This window comes from Mus caroli, chromosome 11 (genome assembly GCF_900094665.2).
Source record: "Mus caroli chromosome 11, CAROLI_EIJ_v1.1, whole genome shotgun sequence".
NCBI classification, from domain to species: domain Eukaryota; kingdom Metazoa; phylum Chordata; class Mammalia; order Rodentia; family Muridae; genus Mus; species Mus caroli.
This window is the reverse complement of record NC_034580.1, coordinates 66,883,580-66,908,644: the sequence shown is the minus strand read 5'-3', so window position 1 is coordinate 66,908,644 and position 25,065 is coordinate 66,883,580. Positions and strand designations below refer to the sequence as shown.

Sequence of the window (25,065 nt, the reverse complement as noted above, 5' to 3'; positions counted from 1 at the left end):
AGTTATTATTAGTGACTCCTATTTATATATTTAAAGCAGGTTTTGTTGAAGAACATCCTTTATTCTATGACAGTTTTTTTTAAATTTTAATTGAAATAGTGACTGCTTCTTGAAGCAAAGGGGTCTTCTCTGCATGAGAGCTGAAGAATCCTCACGTTCACTTTTCTATGCCAGGCTCTGAGCTGTAGGTCAGCATCATAGGGTTCTTTTAGAATGAGTCACAGCAGGTAGGCGAATGACTATAAAAGGCGTGCTTTTTCATTCCACGTAGTGCTGCGTGGCTGAAGGTGAAGTACAGCCCCAGAGATGCTGCAAAGGAGCAGTCCCTACAGCAAGAGGATACCCACAAGGAAAGTCAGCTGAGAGGTGATGCTGAGCAAGAAGCAGCCAGGTTTGTATTAGCAATTCTCAACATTAAAGGGCTCCATTAATACAGACTCTGAAGCAAAGCGCTCTTGTCTTTGCAGTGTCTAGGATGATTATATAAAATTAGATTGTTGGACTTCCCGATTACACTCCCCAGGTTATGACAGGCCCACCATACTTTTATTCTTCTTATTTCATTCATTCAAAAACTTCTGTGTATGTCATTTGCCAATTTGTATATGGCACAGTTGTGTGCTTTATGTACTTTTTTAAAAGAGCAAATCAGACCATAATCCCAGTTCTTATTTGCAGCCAGTGGAAAATTCATGTAATTAGCTATGATTGAAGATAGAATGTGGTATACACCCTAAGATCTGGGCAGGTTCAGAACAGGGAGTGTTTTCTTCTTGCTGCAGAGAATGAAGCTTCGCACAGGGAAGTCGACATTAAACCAGGGCTTGCACAGGCGGGAATAAAGTGAGGGGTATAATGAGAGTGTTCCCAAGGACGGCAGCAGTGAAAACAGCTTGCTCTGCATTTGTTTTGTTGAAATTACCCTGGCAATTATGGGAAAGCAAAATTGAAAGTGGGTATTAGGGCTGGGGAGCTCAGGGTATGGTGCAGCTCCACTGTGTACATGAAGGCCTAGCTCCATCTACAGCCCTTAGAAAAGAGTGGGCCGTTAGGTAACATTCACAAAGCCACAACCACAGGAATCAAAACTCTTTGACAGGCACATATAATAAAATTGTTTACAGTTAATGTCCTCTTTTGTTTTTATTTGGCTTTATTAACACCTACACTAGGCTCTTGTTTCTTTGTCTAAACAAGTAACATGTCCTGAGATCAGTGGTTGCCTTTCTTGCTGGTCCCTTCTTGTGTGTATACTAACTTGAAGTACTTTTGAGCATAAATATCCTTTTATAGGAACATGGTGTGGGAGCTTTCATGGGTACCCAGAGGATACATTACTTTTGGGTCCTTTAATAGAGCCAGGATTGGTGCTGGGTTAGAGGGAGGGGACTCATTTCTTCTCTGTTTCTGTGGTAATGACACCCTGTGGTGTTGAGGCTTGCTTACCTTGACTCCTTGTATTGCCTGTTAGGCTTTCTTGGCCAGATGCTGAGTCTTCCAAAAGACTGAAGGAACTAGAAGAATTGGAAGCCAAAGAAATGGAAAGAAAGCAAAAGCAGAGGTAAGTATTTGTTCCTGAAGTAAACAAGAAGTGAGTCATGGTTGTTGATGTCAGCCATGCTTCTGGGCTTACTGGCTTTCTGCCTCCTTAAGACTTCAAAGCCACCTAGGAAGTCTTCAGGAGAGCAGAGATAGAAGCCAAGGGCATCCTGGCTTAGCTTTGAGAAGAACTGATGTGACTTCACTGCCCTTTAGGCTCAATTGGCTTGAGGCTGAGACTTCTAGAAGAACCAAAGAGTTGGATGAACTGAAAGCTGAAGAGATGGATAGACTTCAAAAATTAAGGTATATGTTTGTTACCTGGGCGAAATAAGGTATGTGTCCCTATATAGATTTAGTTGATCCATATAGTTGGAACTCTAAAAGTGTGTAATCGAATGAATGAGTGTTTGCATGTTTCCACATGCACTATGGCATGGTTTCCTGGTTGTGTATGGAGTGTGAAGGAGAATTGCAAAAGCATGTATGTATGATCTGGGGGTGTTCTGTGTTTGCTTCTTGTTTGCTGCCTTATATCCCAAGGCACTACACTAGGTGGATGCCAGTCTTCCTGAGGGCAGAGACCATGTGGATGTGCATGGTCTGTCAATCATGAGTGTATAGATGCTGTTGTCTCACCTTAGCTGAATGCAGATGGGGTTTTCAGGTGAGGCTGCTTTTCCCTATTCATCACCTAAGAATGCTGCTACTGAACGTCAGTGGATGCTGTGAACAAAGGCAATGAAAAGATGAACTCAGGAATCAGGTACTTTTGGAAAAGGAGGTTTAGCATCTACAACAGTAACATTGGTTTAGGAAGCGATGCACAGGTGTTCATTTATAATATCCTGATCATACAATAAAGAAGTCAAGCAATAAAGAAATATGCTTAAGATGGAGTGGGGACGATGCCACTGCCACAGTTGACTACTTTTTTCTAGCTCTGATGACCATTTCCCCTGTAGTAAATGAGCAAGCACTGAGTGAAGGAAGCATCTGAACTTCTCACCATCGTTCATAACAGCGCTCACCTCAGTTAGACGCCAAGGTGACTGGAGTTAAGATTTCAGTTACACAGTCACAGAATCTTAAGACTGACCCTACACACATAGCTGATATTTCCAGACTCTTCTGGTGGCCAACATGGGTATACATACCTCTGAGCTGATGTGGTCACTGCTGTTGGAGGGAGTCTGCCTTAGTCATCTCTAGCCATTAGAAGATTGAGTGCCTATCTGCAACTCCTATCCACTTGCCTTTTTGCAACTCATTTATTCTTTATGTATTTTTTTCCTGGAAAAAAATAAATGTAGCATACTGTCTTAGTCAGGGTTTCTATTCCTGCACAAACATCATGACCAAGAAGCAAGTTGGGGAGGAAAGGGTTTATTCGGCTTACACTTCCATGCTGCTGTTCATCACCAAAGGAAGTCAGGACTGGAACTCAGACAGGTCAGGGAGCAGGAGCTGATACAGAGGCCATGGAGGGATGTTCTTTACTGGCTTGCCTCGCCTGGCTTCCTCAGCCTACTCTCTTATAGAACCCAAGACTACCAGCCCAGGGATGGTCCCACCCACAAGGGGCCTTTTCCCCTTGATCACTAATTGAGAAAATGCCTTACATTTGGATCTCACGGAGGCATTTCCTCAACTGAAGCTCCTTTCTCTGTGATAACTCCAGCTGTGTCAAGTTGACACAAAAATAGCCAGTACACATACACATAGAAAAACACTAAATTCACATGTATGATTCGGGATATTATAAATAAACACCTGCCAAACCAATAATACTGTTGTAGAAGCTAAGCCTCCTTTCCCAGAGGTACCTACTGCCCTGATTCCTGAGTTCATCTTTTCATTGCCTTTGTTCACAGTTTACAAATCTACTGATATATACATTTCTGGCAACAACCTTAATTTTAGAAACAGAAGTACAAACTTAGCTGAGCATGGAATGGTCAGTTTTCTGGTGTTAGATAGACTCTGGAGACTAGGTCTTAGAATGTAGATCATAACCTGACTTTGAGCTTTCATCAGAGTACTCGAGAGCCTGGCTCCAGGAGTCCTAGTGAGAGTATGACTGAGCCATGGCAGACATGACATAGGGTCACCACCTCAGACTGTGGGTGAACTAGGCCCAGTGAGCACTGGGCTCCTCATCAGGTGGGGGACTGCCTGGCCGTGCTCTGCTTCCTTAGGTCTGGCTGGGCGGCCTGTGGGGATAGGTCACAGAAGGCCAGAACTTCATCAGCATCAGGGAACACAAGACAAGCATCCAGGCTAGCTTTGCTCACATGGATCTCCATGTTGTCACGCCTTCGTTCTGTTTGTATTCTTGTGTTGAAGCACAGCCTAACTTAGCTTCTTTTTAAAATTGCAATTTTATAACTTTATTTCACACTACAGATAGTTCACACTGACTGTCTGTAGGGTTTGTGTGTATATGTGTGTGGTGAGGGCAATTTGGTTGTTAGTGGCTTTTGTTGTTTTGTCTGTAGGGTTTTGAATGTGGTAATGAGGACATATATTGCCAGAGTATAAAGCCTGTTGTTTGGTGACTTGCCATCTCATTCTATGGGCAAATGCGTTCAGATATGGTAGGAACATTTCTTATACACATGGCCCATATGGCTCTGTAGAGTCTGGTGTCGGTGTGCACATCTAGAGTTCCCATCTCCTTTATGGTAGGTTTCTTATTTCTCTGAGCGTTAGGACGCACTTACTGACGTGCACTCTGTGGACACCCTTGTGAATGTATTCAGGTTTGCCCAGTCTTAGTGACTTTTCTATTGCTCTAATAAAACACCATGACCAAGGCAGCTTATAAAAGAAAGCTTGAAGTGTCCGAAAATTAGACATGATAGCAACATGAAGAAATGGCTAAGAGCTCATATTTTGTTCCACAAGTAGGAGGCAGAGAGAGGGAGGGAGGGCTGCACAATGGGAATGACTTTGAAACCTTAAATCCCTCCCCCAGTGACACACCTCCTCTGACAAGGCTGTTGGGAACAAAATAAAGGGGTGGGGGGTCCTGGAGGGGGGCCCAGGAGAAGTGGGATAGGAAAAAGATGCCCATACCCCACCAGAGTTTCCCTATTCTCTGGTCAATCAGCGGTGGGAGGGCTGCTACCTACCCTATCCACTCTTGCCTGGGTGGGCATTCCTCTAATCCCACTCTTCAGGGGTGGCCAAGGGACGGCCCTACCTGGGGGAAACCCCCCACCCACCCACCCAGCTACTTTGCTAAAGTAGAGAGAGAGAGAGAGAGAGAGAGAGAGAGAGAGGAGAGAGAAGGCTAGAAGGAAGGAGAGAGAAAGGAAGAGAGGAGAGAAAAGACAAAGAAGGGAAGAGGAGAGAGAAGTGAGAGATGAGAGAGGTTAGAGGACAAAGGAGTGAGAGAGCAAGGTGGAGCTGAGCACCCCTTTTTATGGTCTTCACTGTTGCTAGGTAACTGGGGAGGAGTTTAGCCTGAAGGTCAGAAGCTTGGGCCATTGCTTACCTGACTACTGACCATGCTTCTCTTGTGGGGGCTGTGGGAGGTGGTACTAAGGTGGCCTAAGGGCAGGGGCCAGAATTCCAGGAGCGTGAGGGAACTCCTACCATGTCATGTAGGTGAATTATGACCATCGGGGTTCAGACCTCAGCTCTGACTGGATACCAGCCTGCAATTCCCCACACAAGGCCACACCCCTTAATTCTTCACAAACAACTGTTCTACTAATTAGGGACTAACTATTCAAATGACTCAGTAAGTGTGGCAGCTAATCCAGAGGCCAGCTTGCAGGAATCTGGTCTCTTTTCAGCTATGGAGATCAGACTCTGGTCATCAGGCTTGGCAACAAATACCTTTAGCTGCTGAGCCATCTCACTTGCCCTAGAATTGACTTTTTTTCTAATATAAATCTATGGAGCTTCATTCTGGTCACTACATATATTATTTGTTCATTCATCTGCTGGTGAGTCGGATCTCATGGTTTAACCACTCATCTTAGTCAACAGCTGAGGGATATATGGGTTGTCTTTAGCTTGACATTACTGTGACTAGGGATTATATAAATATTCATGTATTATGTGATGAATTTTATTTCTCTGTAGTAAGTGCCCAGAGTAAATTTACCAGGTCGTATACTTCTTGTATGTTTTAGTTTCTGTTGTGTTCTATTGCAGTAAAGAGACACCATGACCAATGCAACTCTTATAAAAGAAAGCATTTAATTGGAGGCTTGCTTACAATTTCAAAGACTTAGTTTATTATCATCATGGTGGGTCGTCAGACAGCATGGTAGCAGGCAGGCTTAGTAGTAGAGAAGTAGCTGAGAGCTGCATGCTGATCAGTAAGCAGGAGGGGGTTGGGCAGAGAGGGAGCAGGGAATTTGGTCTCATGTAGAGCAACTGAATCCATGTGTACCTTTCATAAGACCCAGGGGTGCGTGTGGCCAGGGGTCTGTGTGGCTGTGGCAGGGGGAGGAGCACTGTGGATTTGAGGTCCCTTTCTTTGCCTTTACCTGGAGGAGTTACAGATTATGCAGAATAGAACATTCTGACTGCAGACTTGAATTTTCAATTTTATTTCTAAACAGTGTCTCTGCCACCCAGTTAGCTGACAAGGTGGAGGAGGCAGTTCTGGAGCGGTTGAAGCCCCTCTTGATCAAGGCCCAGGTAATTGATTTATCTTGTTTGCTTGCCTTTGGCAGTTCTGAAATGAAAAGAGTTGTTGCCTAGGTCACTCTGACCCTCTTTTAGAGGGCCAAGTGTCTCTTCGGTGGTGGGAGGCTGAAGGGCAGATGAGCCTATAGACAGAACATGGTTTCACTGCTGGGCTCTTCACCACTTCCAAGATGTCACACAATATTCACTATCCACATATCCTCTGTGTCAAGAGAAGCATTGCTTTTGAGAAGAGTGACATTTTAACTTGGGAAAGGATATTAGACTGCATTTTTCATTCTTTGTAAATGGGAAAATTCATTGATAAAAATGGTGTTCATTTAATGATCCCCTGGGTGCTGGTCTCTGTGACCTTGATAACTTAGAATGATTGGCTATTTTACAGTTGGATAGGGATATTTGGGGCACTCTGTACAAACTAGGACTTTCTCAAAGATGAAATGACTTAGAGTATACCAGGATTTTATCCCTGTATACTCTAAGTGTAGTCTCCTCATTTGAATAGTGAGCCAAGTATACAACAGGCAAGTTGATGACTTGTGTAACAGCATATAACTACTCTGGCAGTGTTTATAAAAATATCCAGAGTGCCAAGAACAACACATGGCATTTGTTTTCACAAGGACTGAGTACTTTAATTGCTACAAAAAGCATAGTGCAGCTAGAGCTGATGGACAGTTCCTCACAGGTTATTCTGCAACACGGCTCATTTGTTCTAATATAAACTGTGAGTTTTTATAATCCATGAGTGCCTTTGTCCATTTTCATAGAGAGTGAATTCTTCGGTGGAAGCAAATAATCATTTGAAGGATCGTCCATCACGGCACGCAGCAGCAGCAGCAGCAACCCAGCCTGCCCAGCAGGTGTGTGTGGTGTGTGGTTGGTCTGCTGCTTTTATCACATGATAACATCTCCAGTGAAAGGAAAATGATATGCAGATTACTTTGCAAACACTACATTATCCTACTCAAGGAGAGGGAAATTATTTTCCTTATGCAGCATGTTAGTTCTTAGAGTGTGTATTTAGTTCTGGGTCTGGATCAGCCATGCAAACAGCTCAGAGACATCTCTAGAGTCACAGGTTTCCACTGGTGCACTGTTATCTCTCCCCCTCAGGGCAGAGTGTAGATAAACTGTGGCCTGACTGTGGACAGCCTGCAGCAGGAGAATGGCTGCCCTCCTTTCCTGCCATCCAGCCTACTTTGGCTCAGTACTGGCCTAATTTCCTTTCTCTGAAAGGCCTGATGTTCTTGTTAGGCAGGCAGGTTTTGTGTCTGGCCCAGTAGAGAGGAAAGAAGGTCCAAGAAAGAAATGAGAAAAATAAATACCTCTTTTGTTGTCCAAGCTAATATTTCTCTGCAGGATTTGCTTTTAATGTTTAGGGAACTGTCCCTGCCTATCTAGCTTAGGGACTTTCGAGTAGAAGGTGCAGGCTGCATTCCTTTAGTTTTCTAAAGGTGGAAAAGAAGTGCTTGCTGCTGTAATTGCTCAAAGTAAGCAACAGGCAGAATCTAAAGGAGCCAGAAGGGAACAGGAGTAAGGTTTATTATTTATTTCATGTATGTGAGTACACTGTTACTGTCTTCAGACACACCAGAAGAGGGCATCAGATTCCCATTACAGATGGTTGTGAGCCACCATGTGGTTGCTGGGAATTGAACTCAGGACCTCTGAAGGAACAGCAGAGGCTCTTAACCACTGAGCCATTTCCCCAGCCCAGGAGTGAAGTTTTAATAGCCCAGTGGCCTTGGGAACAAGAAGACTGTAGGTCAAGAATATATCAAATCTATTAAACAGGATTTTAGCTGTAGCTCCATTGTTATAATTCTTTTGTGCTGGTGTTTAGTGTTGGAGTCCCACTTATTGTGTAGAAGAAGAAGGAGGGGAGAGGGAGGGAGGGGGAGAGGAGGAGTGAGAAGGAGATAAAAAGAAGGAAGAGGAGAAGGAAGAGAAGAAGGAAGTACAGCAGGAGGAGGACACAAAGACGACGACAACAGCAAGCCCAGGAAACTTGTTCAAAGTTGTAGAGCAGAACCAGGCCTTAATCTCAGAAATGTTTCATTCTTTACCCAGAAGACAGTCTTTGCAAATAAATAAATAACAAAAAACAAAAACAAAAACACCTAAACAGATCAGATTACAGACCTATATTAGGATCAAGATAAATAGCCAGGTGTAGTAACAGACACCTTTTAATCCCAGTACTCGGGAGACAGAAGCAGGTGGATCTCTGTGAGTTTGTGGCTATCTTGGTCTACAGAGTGAGTTCCAAGACAGCCAGGGCTATGTAGAGAGGGGTGGGGGAGAAAGAGAGAAGTAAGCAAGCAGGGAGAAATGCTTTGCAAACTGTAAAGAAAGCACTTTGTGGATATAAAGAACACAAAGTCAGGAGAGAATGGTAAGGCTCTCATAGATTATACCAAGAGCAAAGAGAAGAACCTTGTACTTGGTAGTGCCATGATGCTTTAAGGAACATTCCCCTAAACATGGCAAAAGACACACATGCCCTGCCAGCCAGCAACACAAATGAAACGGCGCTGCTTGGTTAGTGCAGTCATTTCAATAACTGATAAGAATTGTACCTGCTGACTGAGAAGTTTGTTCTCTATAGAATCTCTGTAGTTGCATCACTGTGCTTTGGGGTATAATGATCAACAACAATCCTTAATTTTTCAGTCCTCTTATATCACTTTTCCACCATTTCTTCTTTCATTTTGTAGGCTTCAGATGTCCGTTTTGAATCCAGGAATATTTCTCAGCTGGGTGACTGTTTGGAAGATACTGCTCATGAGCTCTGGTCTATGACTCAGGATAAAATCTTGGGGTCAGAAACTTCAGCCAGATTGGGGGACAGCAAGGCCAGCCCAGATCTAGAGACCATGATGCTCCGGATGGAAGAAATGGAAGTAAGGTCTGGGGTGCTGCTCTGTTTTGCCAGTGGGTGTCCACCTCTGCTCCTGATCACACTGCTGATACTCAATATGGCAAAGCCTCAGCATCCTACTTTTAAATTGAAACTGTTGCCAGCTGAGTGTAAGACCTTGCTTGGCTCAGTTGCTTACCTTAATATGTAGGGTATTTGAGAACAGAAGAAGATATAGAGGCCAGTAAGTGTTATCACCATATATATAACCCATCCTGTTATCACACTGTTGACAGTGACTCATAATTCCAAGATCATAGAGGCCCAGGTGTGGTCCCACAGTTTGGATCACTGACTTCTGCATCAATCCCTTATAGACTCCAGTCTCACCTCTTCTACCTTGCTGCAGTGATCCTGTCAAATCACAGGTGCCCTCGAGTTCTTTAGATCCAGACACTACTTTCAGAGTGACTCCTTTTCCTTATAAACTTAGAGACCTCAGACATGAACCATCCTACTAGATTGTTCAAGAGCAGGAATCAAAACCAGTGGTCAAATGGTGTGGTCAAGGTCATAAAAACTACTGAGAGCTCGGATGGCTGGTCCAGGTCTGAGCCCACACTCAGCAGTTTTGCTTTAGTTGTACTGTGATTAACTCACTTGTTTCTCATTGCTAAATAGGAAATGATAGAGAAGATAATTTTTGGTTGTTTTTGAAAATGTAAAGCTATGCTGTTTGTCCTATTCTTCTAACCACTTTCCCTCTCTTGGGGTAACTGGCTGGATCTGAGCTGCCCTACACAGTGGAAATAGATGACTCTGTCTGTTGGAAGGCAGACTCATGCAGAGTAAAGTACAGGAGGCCCGTAGATGGACGGGGACAGGATGTGCCTGTCAGCACAGCAGCTCTAGGGGACATGCTTGCTGCCTGAGGTTTCAGCCATGCTCACACTTCTGGGCTTCCCTCAGGAGCTGTCCCAGCAGATGCCTGCTCTCATCAGTGTCTGTCTGCTGAGCTGTTTCCACACTTACTTCTTCTGGTTTATAATGAAACTTACTTTTTCTCATAAATTAAACTTTCTTTTTTAAAGAAATACCAGGAGACAGTTCGCCAAAGATATAATAAAATTGTATACGCTGACCCTCACTTATGGATGCACGAAGAAAGAAATGGTAGGTGCTTCTCCCTAACCCCACCTTCAATATTTTACTCTGAAAATTCTCCAGCATAATGAAAGATTGAGAAAACTGTCCAGTGACAAACTCCCACCTTGTAGTCCTGAGGCCCCACATTGCACTTTGCCCCTCTGTCCTCAGTTCATCTCAGTTTGTATTTTAGATGTCTTAGCTAAGCAATTCAAAGTAGATTGCCAGATAACCATGTATTTTACTCCAAATATGCAGCATCAACTTGAGTTTCATATTTATTTGTGGTTTTGTTTTATTTATCTGATGTAAAATGTATATATAAGGGGTGGTGAGATGGCTTAGTGAGAGGCTGAAGCAGAACTGACAGAAGCCCCTGAGCCAGCTAGTCTGGCATGTGCAGCAAGAAAGACCCTGTCTTAAACAAAGTAGAAGGTCCTCACTGACACCTAAGGGTTTTCTGACTTCCATGCATGCTCCATAGCATGTCAGTGCCTGCATTCTTACACTTAATATCTCTCGCGCGATTTCCCTCTCCATCTCCCTCTCTCTTTCTGTCTCACACACACACTCACATACATACACACAAATTTATTAACTAGGAAAAAAACTATATATAATGCACAGATCTTAGCTGTCATTTGAGGAGTTTTGACAATGGGTTTGTTTCGTACCCAAACTCCTGTCTAGATGCAGCACACAGCGTTGCTGCCAAAATATCTGCTGTGTTCTTCCCAGTCAGTGCCCTAACTTTAGGCAGCATTGCTTTTCAACCATGTGGAGTAATGTAGAGGTTTGAGTAAGTGAGGTCTATTGCTGGGCGGATGTTTTCGTGACTAGCTCTTTCAGTCAGCATAGCATTTGATAGCCTGTTGTTGCTTATTTCATGTTGCTGCTGTACACCTTAGGGCATTCCTCACCCAAAAATGACTGAATTAGAACACAGATTATTCTCTTATAGTCTGAGAGGTCATAAGGCTGAAAATGAATCTCAAAAAGAAGTTGAGTTACTGGTGGGTTTCCTTCTGAGGCTGCTGCTGAGGACTTGTTCCTTCCAGTCTTCCAGCTCCTCAGGCTACCTCCATTCTTCAAACATGGCCTTGTTATTCAGTGTCTCTTTCCATGGTCAGCTACCTTTCTTCTGTGGTCAGGCCTTCTTTTGTTTTGTTTGCCTGTTGTAAAGATACTACAGTCACTACACTGATTACTCCCCACCCATCTCAAGATCTTAAGGGCCTTTTTGTAGTGGAAGTAACCCAGCTATTGACTGTAAACATCTCAGGATCCATTTACCCTACTAGTTAGCCCTTTTTCTAGCTCTCTCTCTTCCCCTCCCTCTTTCTCCCTGAGTAATAATCCTTGGAATGTTTGTACCACATCTAATTTGCATGTTTGCCAGTGAATCTGTATTTGTTTTTTTCCTGGTTTGGGACTATTAAGAATATATCTGGGGCTGGAGAGATGGTTCAGCAGTTAAGAGCACTGACTGCTCTTCCAGAGGTCCTGAGTTCAATTCCCAGCAACCACATGGTGGCTTAAAACCATCTGTAATGGGATGTGAGGCCCTCTTCTGGTGTGTCTGAAGAAAGCAACAGTGTACTCATATACATAAAATAAATAAATTAAAAAATAATAAATCTAAGCTGCTGGGGAGATAGTTCAGTGGTTAAGAGCATCTGTTGCTCTTGCAGAATACCTTGGAGTTCCCAACACCCACATGAGGGACAGTAGGCTGTAACTTCAGTTCCTGGTGATCTACATCCCTCTTTTGTTCACTGTGGCAACAGGCATACCATGTACATATATACATGCAAGTCAGTCACTTACATAGAATAAAAATAAATCTAAAATTTTTTTAAAACTTAATTATGAATCTAAAAGCCAGCCTGGTGATCTGAAGCTGAGGCAGGAGGATTGAGAGTTCTATCCAGGGTAACATATGAATTCCAGGCTAGCTTTGCTTACACACAGACCTGTGTCAAATCGGCTGTAAACATATTAATTTGTAGTCTTTGTGTGGCCCATCAGTTTTTATATCTCTTGGTTAAGTATCTAAGAAGTAGACTTGCTAGGTCATGTGCTAGGTGTACCAGGCTTCACAGAAACCTGCCTGCCTGCCTGTTGCCTAGAGGCTGATCCAGATCAGCTTCCTTCTCCACTGAGTTGTGCTTGCTTGCCTTTGGCAGTGTAAGTCTTGCCTATTGTGTTCTTGTAATGAATCTGGCAAGGAGGAGGGTGGTGGATTGGTTCCTCATGGTATTTCAGTTTCATTTTCTTCTAATATTTTTTAGCTTTATTGTTATTTCTAGGTCTGTGTATGTGCCTTTTGGGATGGGAGGTGGGGACACACAAAGGTATTGATTTCCCCCTAGTGCTCAATCTTCAAATGGTTGGGAAATGAATGGTCCAGTTCACATGTGCTGGCTGGGAACTGAACTTGTGTTTTTTGCAAGAGTGATTTATGTTCTTAACCACTGAGCCATCTCTTCAGGCCTTCAATTTCTCTTTCTTTGGTTTTTCGAGACAGGGTTTCTCTGTATAGCCCTGGCTGTCCTGGAACTCACTTTGTAGACCAGGCTGGCCTCGAACTCAGAAATCCGCCTGCCTCTGCCTCCCGAGTGCTGGGATTAAAGGCGTGCGCCACCACGCCCGGCTTCAATTTCTCTTTCTTGATGAGTAGTGCTTTGAATATTTTCAAGTGATTAGTCATTAATGATATATAACTCTTAATGATATATCCAGAATTGTTTTTTCTGCTTTTTAATTGGGTTGCCCTTTTATTTTTTGATTATGCAGATGATCTGTGTGTTTTAGGCATAAATTCTTGTCAAATACGTTTTGGGTTGGTTTGTTCTGTTTCTGTTTTTGTGTTTTGCAGGCTCAAGCCCAGAGCCTTGCATATGCTCAGCACATGCTGTACCTTTGAGCTGTCTTCACGGCATTGACTTTTTTTTTTTAAGGTAACTGCTATTTTCACGAGGTTGTCTGACCAGTGTTCATTACTACTTTCTCAGTTCCAGAACATTTATTTTCACACACCTCTCCCCCAAAACAACCTTTACTTCCTCCACCACTACTCCCCCCGCAATCCCCACACACACACAATTTGCGGGCAACCACCACTCAGTGACAGTAAAGTTTTAATTCTGATAAAACCTCAATAATCTTTGCATATGATTTATTTTTTGTGGCCCAGGGAAGCTTTGCCTGCCACTGAGGTGAGAGGATGCTGTTTTCTTCCAGGAGCTCTATGGTTTGTTTGTTTTACTGTTTAGCCTTAGGTAGGGTCTGTCTTAGATTACCGTTTGTGGTTTGAGGAAGAGGCTGCTGGATATTCACTTGTTCTCCTTCCATTTGGTGAAAGAGACTTGCTTTTCTCTTCTCCTTTTCAAAACTTGAACATTTACACTGGCTGCAATTGCTATGCTGCTGCCACACTGTGCTGGGAAGCATCAGAAATCTGTTTGCCTCATGTTCATCTTCCTCATGAAGGAGTAGATGTGAGTGAGCATTGCCCTCAATGGAACTTAAATCCAGTGCCTATTACACTTACTTGGATGTTAAGGAAGCCTTAGGTTAGGTGATTGATGCCTGCTTATATCATATGGAATTATTTCAAGATACAAATTTGGGTCTTTGTTTTAGAAAAAGGATTCTCCATGTTAAATTTTGAAAGATGGGCCATCTAACAGAACACATGTTGTAGGATATTCAATCATACCATGATTGTGTTATTTACTGGAAAAAAAAACCTATTTCTAGTTGTATTATAGCTCAACCCTTAACACATATCTTTAATTCCTCTGGCTGGAATACAGACAGACCTTAGGACTTTAATCGCAAACAATGAAGATAAAGTTGGTTTGTAGAAGGAAGTACCCATGTTTGAAAATGATGTCTAATTGAGTGGCAGACAAAGTGATGAATCAGAGAAAGATTTGACAGAATAGGATATGCCCAACTCTAGCCAGAGAAGAGAGGACAGGGAAGCTAGTTGAGAGGCAGTGCAGAGAGGAGGAGGCCAGGACAGTTACAGAGAGACAGGTTGATGAGAGAACAAGCTAGACATAGGTGAAGACAGAAAGAGCCAGAGAATGAGGAGGAGCCAGAAGATTAGAACAGATTGCCAGTTTGAGGCCAAGCAGAGCTATTCAGGAGAGGCTAAGAGAGAGAAGCCAGATTGGATCAGTCAGTGTGGAGAGAAGTTTGAGCTGGAACAGCTGAGTTGAACCAGCCAGGCAGAGCTCAGAAAGAACTAGCTATTCAGCAATACGTTTCAGAGGCTGGAAACATTCTAGGCCTGAATTAGATTGTAAGGAAGCCAGAAGCTTCCAATTAAAGCAGTAAGCCCCTGAGATGACAATTACATCAGGCAAATAAAAGACACTTTTACAAACTCTCATGTACTCTTTGTGTGTTTTCTGCAGTTTTCATGCATTTAGTTGTTACTCATGGTGACAGACCCTGGCCTCTGCCTCATGGGCTAGTAATTGAATTGCTATTCTGGGCCTGGCTTGTGTGATCCTACCCATGCAGTACTTTTCTTATATGGGCTAAGCAGCCATAAACAGAAGTGCTGAGATCCAGTGTTCATCTGAGATGTTCAGTGAAGCTTATACACAGATTCCAAAATCTAAACAACTACTGTGTCCTGAGCAATTAGATACTGAGTTTTTATTATAGAGCTCTCTCCTTTTGCCTGGTTCCTGCCTATGAACACCTACAGCTTGTTCTAGCAGGCTACAGCTGTTTGTCAAGCTACCTTAACTTTCCCAGCTAAGCCCCAGGTTCACTGAGACCTAGAGAATTTGTCAGTCAGTCTTGCTGGCAACCTGCTTACTGTGCAAGAACCCTTCTAATGATTGTATAGTCAGACAGTGGATATTTTAGCATTTCTTTTTGAATTGGAGACAGAGGAAAGGGATGTGTTTTACTGATGGTTTGGCCACAAAGGTTGCATACTGTGAATGACAATTTTAGGAGGGGGCTTAAGTGTCTTTTCCTTTCAGGAGGACAACTTTTAATTATTAGTTGCTATATAGGTCTCTATGTAGAGGCTACATTAACATTTAAGAGGAGGTCTTTAGAGTCTGGGGAGATTGCTTAGCAGCTAAGAGACCATACTACTCTTGCGAAGGACTGGAGTTTGATTCCCAGCACTCACATCAGGCAGCTCTCAACTGCTTGTAAGTGCAGTTTCGGGGCATCCAGCACCCTGTTCTAGTGTTTACAGAAACTGCACCCCTGTGCACATACCCAACACATATTTTATATATATATATATATATATATATATATATATACACACACACACACACATGCATACAAAGGAGACAAAGGAGCTTTTTAGAACACTAAAGTGCGTATTGGATGCTTGTGATTCCAGCATCACAAGACCAAAGCAGGAATCTGGGTGCCATGCTTGTTGCCTCAGGTACATCACAGAACCAAACCTACACTGGCCTTAGGGTTATGTGGTGTTTAATCCATTTCTCTCACCTCTGTGAATAACTGAAAAGTGACTGTACTCAGGATTGGTAACACTATTCCAAAGGCTGCCCTTGGCAGTGATTTCCTGAAAGTGTGATCCCAAGCATGGACCTGCCCCAGGCGCTGTGCTTCTAGATCAGCTTTACCTGGGTAGCAGGTTCTTTTCCTTCCACTTGAAACACATTCAAAACTAGGAATCACCCCAAACTCACCACAGCTCTCAGGCCTGCCTGCACGTTGTAGTTAATATATTGGAGTTTTGATTCTTATGCAGATTTTTTGCACAATGTCCAGAGACAAGTTAGATCACCTAATTAGGTGTTCAGGTCTGAATGGCTTTCACTTTCTAAAGTAATCAAAGCATTTAAAGGTTAAAAAACAAACTTCATGGCTTCAGACTTCTGTACTGGCCGCTGGGTACCAGTAAAATGGGTGTCTCCTAGGGCCTTTCGTGGACCAGGCAAGGAGTCTCACATAGAGCTGGGAGCAGTTCTCTTTTCTGAAGACTGACTCTGCGGGGGTTTTGTTTCTCTGAAGCCCCTCTGCCCCACTTTTTGTGTCTTAATGTGTAAGCAAAATGCCTGTGACTTCCTCACAGCTCACTAACTACTACCATACTCTAAGAAGGACACAGTTTTTCTTGACAGTCATTTTATGCCTGTCCTTTCTATTTCTAGACCAGAACACCCCACCTGTAAGTGAAGGACCTTTGGCTTCCCACCCAATCAAGATCACCAAGACAGCAACTCAAAAGTGCCCTGCTGTGAACATCTTGTTAGAAAGGCCCTGCAATGCCAAGTGAGTGGCAGGGACACTGCGTGATTTTGCTGGTTGGTGGCATTGGGTGTAGTTAAATTCTGCATTCCTTTAGTTTCTGCATGACTGAAGTTTTGAGCAAGGTCTTGTAAATCAATAAAACAGTGGTTCCATGGCGGGCATCAAACACATGCATTGTAAGGAAGCCTCCAGCACCTGGCATCATTTAGCTGGTATATACAAGTTGGCTGACACTTTGTATGAGTTTTATTTCATCTATGGCACGAGAATCCTTGCAGTTTGGAAGATTATTATGGTGCAAGAGCAGTGGGCAGTGATGGTAGGAGCTGAGTTTTGTTTAGACAAACCATTTGCTTACGTTTGAATCCCTTCATACTTCTGTGTTCTCAGCTCACTGGATGAAAGTGTGGCAACAGAAGAAGGATCAGAGAAAAGGGAGGCCCCCCTGCCCCTCTCCAGAGAAGACCTGCATCAGAGAAAAGGGCAAACTCCCCTCTCAGTCCCACCCAGGATGCGGCACAGCATTGGTGCTTACTGTAGCCGGTTTGAGCAATTCCTACGGATCATAGCTCATGAGGCTAGAGGCTCCTTCAACCCATGGCTAATAGCTGAAAGGTCAGTAAAATTTCTGTGTGTCTGTTTACAGGCAAAGGACTAAATCTTACTTGAAGAGGAGCTGGAGAAAGGATCAGCCAAGGCCTTAGTCTTTGCTTTAGGGTCTGAGGCTCCAGTGGCTTGTGGGCTGCCTCCTCTGTGAACTGCTCTTTAGATGCAGGAAGCTATGAAAACATCATGGTCTTTGCCACTGGAGGAGTGGAGTGCCCTTCAGTCTCCTTCTCTTGGGCCAATTGTCAGGCTGAGCTTAGGATGCCCTAAAACACTGTAGACTCAGGGACTAAAAACAACAAGACTGTATTTTTCACAGTCTAGAGGCTGGGAGTTATCTAAGATGGGAGTGTCTGGTGAGTGTCCCCTTCCTGGCTGGCTGACAGCTATCTTCTTGCTCTGTCCTCTAGTGACAGAGGTCCTCTCTCTCTTCCTCTTGAGGCACCATTCCCATGATGAAGAGTCCACCCTTGTGACCTCATTTGAACTTCATTTCCTTCTAGGCTCAGGCCGTCACATTGGGAGTTAGGGCTTCAGTGAATGAATACAGATATTTAAGTTGGGGCTAATTTGTTGCTGATGGTGAGGATTGTACTCTATTAGAGAGCATACGGTTTGCTGGGCAGGAAACAGCCGTAGGAATCCTCAAGACTGAGACCCACTGGCAAGCTCTGACTGTACTGCTCTTACTCATTCCCTGCACCCCGGGCCCCTGCTCTGAGTTCCACTTTAGTACAAAGTGCAAGGCGCTTTTCATCAGTGAGCAAAGTAGGAGATGCTTATATTTTTTCTTAAGTTTTAAATATGCCTCTTGTTTTACATATTTCTGAGCTTTCACTATCCTACACTCTTTCTTCTTAAGTTATTGGAGGCCATGTGCTTGCCAGGCAAGATGTGCACTAAAAATGAAAACTTAGGACTTCAGGGAACCTAGATTCCAACGTGGGATATTCAGCAAAATGGCAAAAAACACTTCCCGGGACATTGCCAGTGAGCGTAGGTAGTAGCCAGTCCAGACAGAAAGGGGAAGACAGGGGGCTTTAGGAGCCATGCTGCTTTGAGGCAGGGTGAAGAAAGGAAACCCCTGGCCTGCCACCTGCTGTGTGAGTGAATGAGCCGTGCCCTTGTGTTTCCCTCACAGTTGGGTGGAGAAGCAGTGGTGGGGGATATATAGAGAGTGAAGGCAACACAGGACGAGATGGTCACTTCTGCCTCCAGAAATGACACGCGTGGTGATTTAGACCTCTTTTCCCCTGAGGGCAGCTGTTAATAGAAAAGCTGGATTAAAAATAAAATGCATACATTTGAAGGTATCAAGATACTAACTAGGTAATGAAGAACAAGTAGGTCAGGACCCTGGAGAAGAGAGCGCAGCCCACGGTGTGGTGCTGAATGGTTCACTCTGGAGGAGAGCACTGCCACAGCCTCCTGAGGCCAGAAGACAGAGGCTGGAGCCAACCGTTAATAGCTGAGGCTAGTGCCTTACTGAAGTTTCTTCACTTTGTTGCTTATGGTGCTGGTATTGAACCTAGGACCTTGTATGCTCTGGGCCAACCCTCTGCTGCTGAGCTACATCCCCAAGCCTTGTATCACTTCCAGTTGAAACCTTGAAAGGTTGCATTCTCTGGAAGGTCAGGTGATCTGGGTATAAATGGGTCTTCGTAGGGACCCCACTGAATATCACATCTTCTCAGTTGCTGAGGTGACTCTAGGCACTGTTGTTCCCCAGGCCCCATATGTAAACAAACATATCTTCTCTGGAGGAAATCATAGGAGACTTTGTTTACTTCTGTAATGTTCATAAACAATGTCTGTTTTATAGTGAAAATAGCCAGGCAACAGAGAAGCAACACAGACAGCACATCCACAGCAGCTCCAAATAGTGAAACTTTACAGACTCAAGGAGCTGCCTGCTGGGTAGAAATAGGAGACTCAACATAGAATTCTGCCAGAGGCCTGGGAGCTCGCCAGAATCCAAACATACATCCATGGGGGTCGGGGGTGGGAGAGGCAGGGAACCATATTTTCTGAAATGAGGAATGTATTAGATAGGCACAATAGCAAGTTGGACACAATAGAAGGGAAACCTGGAAGCTTGGAATGTGGAACAGCGTGTGTGTGTGTGTGTGTGTGTGTGTGTGTGTGTGTGTGTGTGTAAAGGCAAAATTAAAGATGAACAGTGAAACTGGGCAACTAGGCAATCATGTGAGGTTCTGCCTTGGGAGAGGAGAGTAAGAGAAGGACTCTGAAATAGTGTCCAGAGTGACAGAGCTGTCATCTCCATAGTAACAAAGGCCATGAAGACAGAAGAAGCTCTACAAACCCCAAGTGAGTCTGAAAATATCGCCATATGATTTATGTATTAGTTATAGATGGAAAATAGTAATTTATAAGGGAAGGAGCCTGGCAGACATAACCATATCTGAGTAGCCAAACTCAGCAGTCACCAGTGAAGGGACAAGCACTGAGGGGACACAGCATCCCCCCTTCTGCATCTGTTCCAGAACTATGCAGCTGACAGTGACTATAAGAGAATACTAAACAACCCAGGATATGAGGACAATGAGGGAAAAAGCTTTACTCTCCAAAAAATGTTCTGGTCTGAAAGAGAGACTGAGGAACATATTTTAAAGGAAAGAAATCTAAAGAGACATGACAACTAAATAGCCTGGATTGGATCCTGGATTCTAAAAAGTTTTAAGGGCCTTATTTGGATGGATGTCAAGGTTTGAATAAAGTCTGTATGTAAGATTAGATAATGGTTTATGGTAATGTTACTACACTTGTCTACACAGTGTCTTTTCTAGGACACACTGAAGTTCTTGAGGGATTCCAGGTTTTCAACATAGTTTCTAACAGTTCAAATAAAAAAGGATGTGTATTGTGTATACATGCATATGTTTATGTCAAGGTTTTTGGGATATGGAGGACCTTGCCCTTTCCTACAGAGAAAGCATGCACCTCCACTGAGCTGGGCTGGACTGTGGCCAGCTTATTCATTTCCAGTCAGCTCTGATTTCAGCCATCTCAAGGGTGAGGTCCATTCTGCCTGTCTTGGTGATCCTGCAGGGCTTGGGGATCTAGGTGCTACCATCTTAATATCTGGGAGAGCCAGGTCTCCCCCCTCCCCCTCCTTTCTTTTTCTTTTCCAGAAACATCTTGGCTCTTACGGGCTTCTGATCTCCACACAGTTTCTGAGCTGATTGACTAGGTTTTCATGAATACTGAACAGCTCTGTGTTTGGCTGCCCACGCCTTCAGCTGTGTCCTTTGTCTTCCAGCTTTTCAGATGAGCTGGTAGATGAAGCACTGGGGGCCGTGGCTGCAGAACTGCAGGATGTGTGTGAAGACTATGCAGAAGCTGTGTTCACCTCAGAGTTCCTAGAGGCCACTGCATGAGAGCTGTTCAGGCAGGGCCCTCAGATCACTGCCGGATAGTCAGCGCCACCTGCTGTCAGCCCGTGGGGGAATCTCTGTCCTCAGCTGCCCACTGAAGGATGCCAGGGAGCTCACCCTCTCCTTGTCTTAGCAGTGCTTCTAGAAGTTATAAAAAGGTGGGTTACATTTGCTGGCGCCTGAGGAGCGTGAGACAATTAGAAAGGTACAACATTTCAGAATGTATAATTTTCCTCTGACTCAGTTGGAGATCAAAATGTTTTGAAAGGTAATGGATAAAGATATTTCACATAGGGATTCCAGCCTCTGTTAAACCCATGGGGGTAGAGGGATCAGTGCTAATCCAAGTGCCGTTACTGTCTGGTCCCAGCACCTGGCTCCTGTTGGCAAGTGTGCTCATCACATTGTCACTGGTGGTGTGGCCTTCCTGGGCGGCAAGCTACATGGAGTGCAGAGTGGTGGTGCCACTAAGCCTCTGCTCAGCAGCAGTGGAAGTGGGGAGCCCAGCGCACAGGCAGACGGAGCACACAGGCCCAAGCACACCTTTCTCCGTGGCTCTCACTTTCTAGGGTGTTTCACGTTCTCAGTTTCTCAGAGTCACTTATTGCTGTTTGGACACATGCTAGTATAAAATGCATTTCTCTGAATATAGAAGAATTTGAAGACAGGCCTTCCCCATGCCAGCTCACTCCCAGAAAGCAGAAGCGTCTGCACCACGGAGCATCCCATCTGGAGGAGGGAATCAAGCGGGTGACTTGAGGACTTCTGGGCTCTTCAGAGGACCAACGATGCCGCGTGGCCTTTGAAGGCTCTTAGGTCCCGGTGCCACGGTTCTCAGGAACTCGGGGTTGAGAAAAAGAAAAGGAATGTGCATACAAATAGGCAGTCCCCTGAAAAGAGTTTCCCTGGATCAGTTTGCCTCAGCTATTTGTGTGACGCTTGGTGAAGGAAGTGTAAGGAACAAAGGGAGAGACACCCAAGGATGAATGTGAGTCTGTTACCACAGACGCCTCAACATGGCCTCCTGGGGTGGTTTCTCAGGTACCAGAGTTCAGGTGATGATATAAGCTTTTTGGTCACAAAAACTGATTGTTGTTTAATATTTTCCTGTTTAATACTACTTAACCTCAGAAAGGACATCAAGGGACTCATAGGTCTTCAGTCTGGAGAGTTAAACATGTACGCTTGAACCGGTAGAATCCCTTGTCATTGGTAGTCCTCATTTGTCATTTGCGGTTTTTACTGTGCTGATTTAAAAAAAATAAACTCAGTATTTTAAATTGTGAACATGTCTATTTGAAGTAATTTACATCTCCTTTTTCCCACAGGTAATGTGAAATGGAATTTACAGGAACCACTGGGAATACTTTTGTATTTGATATGAACATAGTAGACTGTTTGCCACCTCAGAGAAAAATGAATGCTAATAAAACCTAATATTTATTGAGCACATACTAGAGCATTGCGCTAAAAATGTTCCCTGCATAACTTAATGCGGGTGCACTCTGTTTGAGAAACACCATCACACCCCCATCGATAGATGAGAGCAGGAAGGGAGAATCTGGGCCATCTAGCCTGACGTCATAAGATAGGCCACGGTCATGGAGTCACTCTCCCATGAAGATTACTGTGTCATGTGCTCCTTCCTCTCCCTGTCCCCACTTAGTATCCTAGACACTGCCTCTGGAGCAGAGCCTTTGCTGAGTACGCCCTGCTTAGCCTGTTCTTACAGGTCTGACCCAGCCTCCTATACCAGGTGACCACTAGCTCAGGTGGGTGAGCCTCATCCCTGCCTCGTGCCCGGGGTCTGCTTCGTAGCCCAGACTTGCAGTCACAGTGAGACAAAAGTCAGCCACAAGAAATAAGAATTTGGAAATAAAGATTAAATCCTCCGACTCTGTTAATGTTCCTGCATACAGCCTTGCAGCCAGAGCACTAGAGTGTTTGCTGCGTGAACTAAGGCTGAGCACCCGTGAGTCATTCTCTAGTTCCCTTCAGCTTTCTCAGGGCCAGTTCACAGCCTGTTCCACTTGTGTTCCATGAGCTGCCCCAGGCTCGTTGAGGTGCCTGTGTGCTCTTTAGTGCCCCCTTCCACCATAGGCTGACTTTCACTGCCGGCCAGACTACTGTCAATCACCTGTTTGCTCCTTGTCTCTGTTAGACTGAGGGCAGGGATTCGGCCTAGCACTTGGTTGCTCTGCAGGTACATTTGAATTAGTGTATAGGGGATGAATCACACTCAGTACACTACACAAATACGTGCTGACCTGTGTGACCCCTGCAGATGGCCATCGAGGGGTGTGCACATTGGCCCCTGCCCCTGAGGTCCACTGCCATTGGCTTCCAACTCTTTGTCTCCCTCTACTTAGACTGGGGCACGGGGAATGTCTGTCCCGGCTGCTCCTGTTAATTGGATGTGGGCCAGGCCCAGGGCTAGAGAACTGACAGAGGAGTGAGTTGGGGTGGGGAGGATAAGGTGACCTGCTCCCCTTCTCCTTAGTATGATCACCATTCTTGTGCCACCCAGGAGAGTGCGCAGAAGAGGCAGTGCTGGGAGGGGACCCAGTGGCCACAGGCTGAAAGGTGGAAGACAGACCACAGAGAAGCAGAGCCATGTCAGGAAGCCCCCTGTGCCCCCTGAATAGTGTTGGTGTCTTAGCTTGACACTGGTAGGAATTGCCTGCAATGACTGAAAGGCAGGTGCATCCGCACTGTGACACTGATCACCATCTAGGTACCCTCTGGAGCAGTGGTCCTCAACCTTCTTAATGCTGCGGCCCTTCATTACAGTTCCTCATGTGGTGATCTCCAACCATAAAATTATTTTCCTCTTCATCACTATGATTTTGCTACTGTTAGGAATCGTAATGTAAACGCCTGTTTTCTGGTGGTCTTCTGGGGGGTGAGAGGCCCTGCTTCTGGGGTTTCCTCTAAGCAAGCCCCTGCTTCTTTGGGCCCATATAAAACAGGAATCTAGCTGTATGTTATCAGTGCTGACATCCCGTGGGGGACTCGGTTGGTGCTAGAGCTGTTTCTAGTCAGATTCAACATGGGTGTGTCCTTCAGTAGCCAACAGTGGGGGCCTGGGTTTCATGGACTCCTGTCAACCTGTCTCCTGTGCGTTTACTCTGGGTTTTTAGTAAGGGCCCCTCCTATGAGCAGCCCATCTTCTCTGATCACGGGAGCTCTGTGCTGAGTCCCCTCTCTAGTCTTCCAGGCCTCTATTCCTATACCATAGGCCCCATTATGCTTATATCAATCCACCCAGGGCCCCAGGCATATCTTCAGTCCAGCTTCAGTCCATCTTCAGTGCACATGCCCTATTAATTGTTCCCCTTCCTAGAATGCTGGGCATGCCCAGTCTCCCTGGCTGACTTTTTTCCCCCCATCAGGGTCTCATGTATCACCAACTAAGAATGGCCCTGGAGAAGACCTTAGCATCTTTCTCTCCAGTGGCTCCTGACCTTGCTGCAGCCCCCTCCCAGAGCACCCATGCTCAGGCCTCAAAGATCCAGCCTCTCACCCTAGAATCATTCATTCCCCTGACCCTGGGTCTTACAGCTTTGGTCTCTCCCTTTCCCACTCTAATGCCTTAAAGTCATCTGTGTAGAGCCTTCGAAGGCCCACTCTATGGGTTCCAAAGCACCTTTGCAGCACAACTATGAGGCCCCATGGCTGTTCTGGGGGCAGGGCTTAGAGGCTGGCTGCCCACCTCCACCTTTTGTGCTCTTGACAATCCTCTTCCCACACAACCTCCCTGCTCCCCTGGCACTATGGGCCCTTTGCCCTCGTGCAGCCTTCCACCCTGCCCCCTCCTGCTCTTCTCTGTGGGTCTTACCTACACTTGCCAGGCGCCCTCCCCCTCTCTGTGTCCTGGTCCTGCCTCCTTCCCCAGCCCAGACCTGCTTCTTTCCCAAGCATCCCACCCACAAGTCCCCTCCTCCAACTTCCTTTGTCTTGGTGAGGTCTCCTATGCGTCTCCCACTTGTGGGCTCCAGGTCACTGAGCCTGTACTGAGAAACACCCTGTATGTTCCTGACCCTAGCTGGGGTAGGACCTTCAGTACCTTTAGTCTGCTTCTCAGTGCAAGAGAGTCTGTGGGCATGGAAGAATTCCAAAGAAGTTCTGGCTCAGAAATCTGCGTTCCAAGGGGGACAAGAGTACTTAAGTATTGGCCCTTTGGGTTCTGTCTTCCATCAAACTCCCAACATCAGGTTCACCAAGTTTAAGCAATATTTGACCTAGAAAAGCCAAGCAAACACTGCTTACTCAGGTGCACACAGGAAGCAGGAACTGGGGACCATGGAGACTAGGCCAGCTACCAGAATGTTTGCAGAATTCTGCAGGACCCTCAAGATCTCCCAGGGGAGCTCCAGCTCCAAGATACTCTGTGAGATCAAAGGGCTTCAGTCATCACTGATACCTAATGGAGTTATCCGAAGAGCAAGAGAGGCTGTGTGTGTACCTGGATTAACCACCCACCTCCTTGTCTTAAAAACCCACCATTTAAAAATTCTCAAGTGCCTTTAAATATATGCTCTTCTCTCTACCGTATAACAGCCCCGTTGTGTACCAGCAGTC

At 45.0% G+C, this 25,065-nt stretch overlaps 1 protein-coding gene across 8 annotated transcripts in view; it reads left to right on the top strand.

Annotated features, from left to right (window-relative positions):
- Positions 1 to 21,896, top strand: part of Kiaa0753 (KIAA0753 ortholog) — a 54,312-nt gene extending 32,416 nt beyond the window's left edge. For 6 of the 8 annotated variants that reach the window (XM_029483765.1, XM_021177912.2, XM_029483768.1 and 3 more), the window contains exons 10-19: positions 272 to 391; positions 1,472 to 1,561; positions 1,756 to 1,845; positions 6,120 to 6,198; positions 6,978 to 7,070; positions 8,928 to 9,113; positions 10,162 to 10,243; positions 16,384 to 16,504; positions 16,874 to 17,098; positions 20,370 to 21,896. In XM_029483765.1, coding sequence (XP_029339625.1) covers positions 272 to 391; positions 1,472 to 1,561; positions 1,756 to 1,845; positions 6,120 to 6,198; positions 6,978 to 7,070; positions 8,928 to 9,113; positions 10,162 to 10,243; positions 16,384 to 16,504; positions 16,874 to 17,098; positions 20,370 to 20,487 — 1,204 coding nt within the window. In that variant the 3' untranslated portion in view covers positions 20,488 to 21,896. Of the gene's footprint in view, positions 1 to 271; positions 392 to 1,471; positions 1,562 to 1,755; positions 1,846 to 6,119; positions 6,199 to 6,977; positions 7,071 to 8,927; positions 9,114 to 10,161; positions 10,244 to 16,383; positions 16,505 to 16,873; positions 17,099 to 20,369 lie in introns of those variants that run through there. The other 2 variants (XR_002379189.2, XM_029483770.1) reach the window with 2 other exon arrangements.
- The last annotated feature ends 3,169 nt before the right edge of the window (positions 21,897 to 25,065 follow it).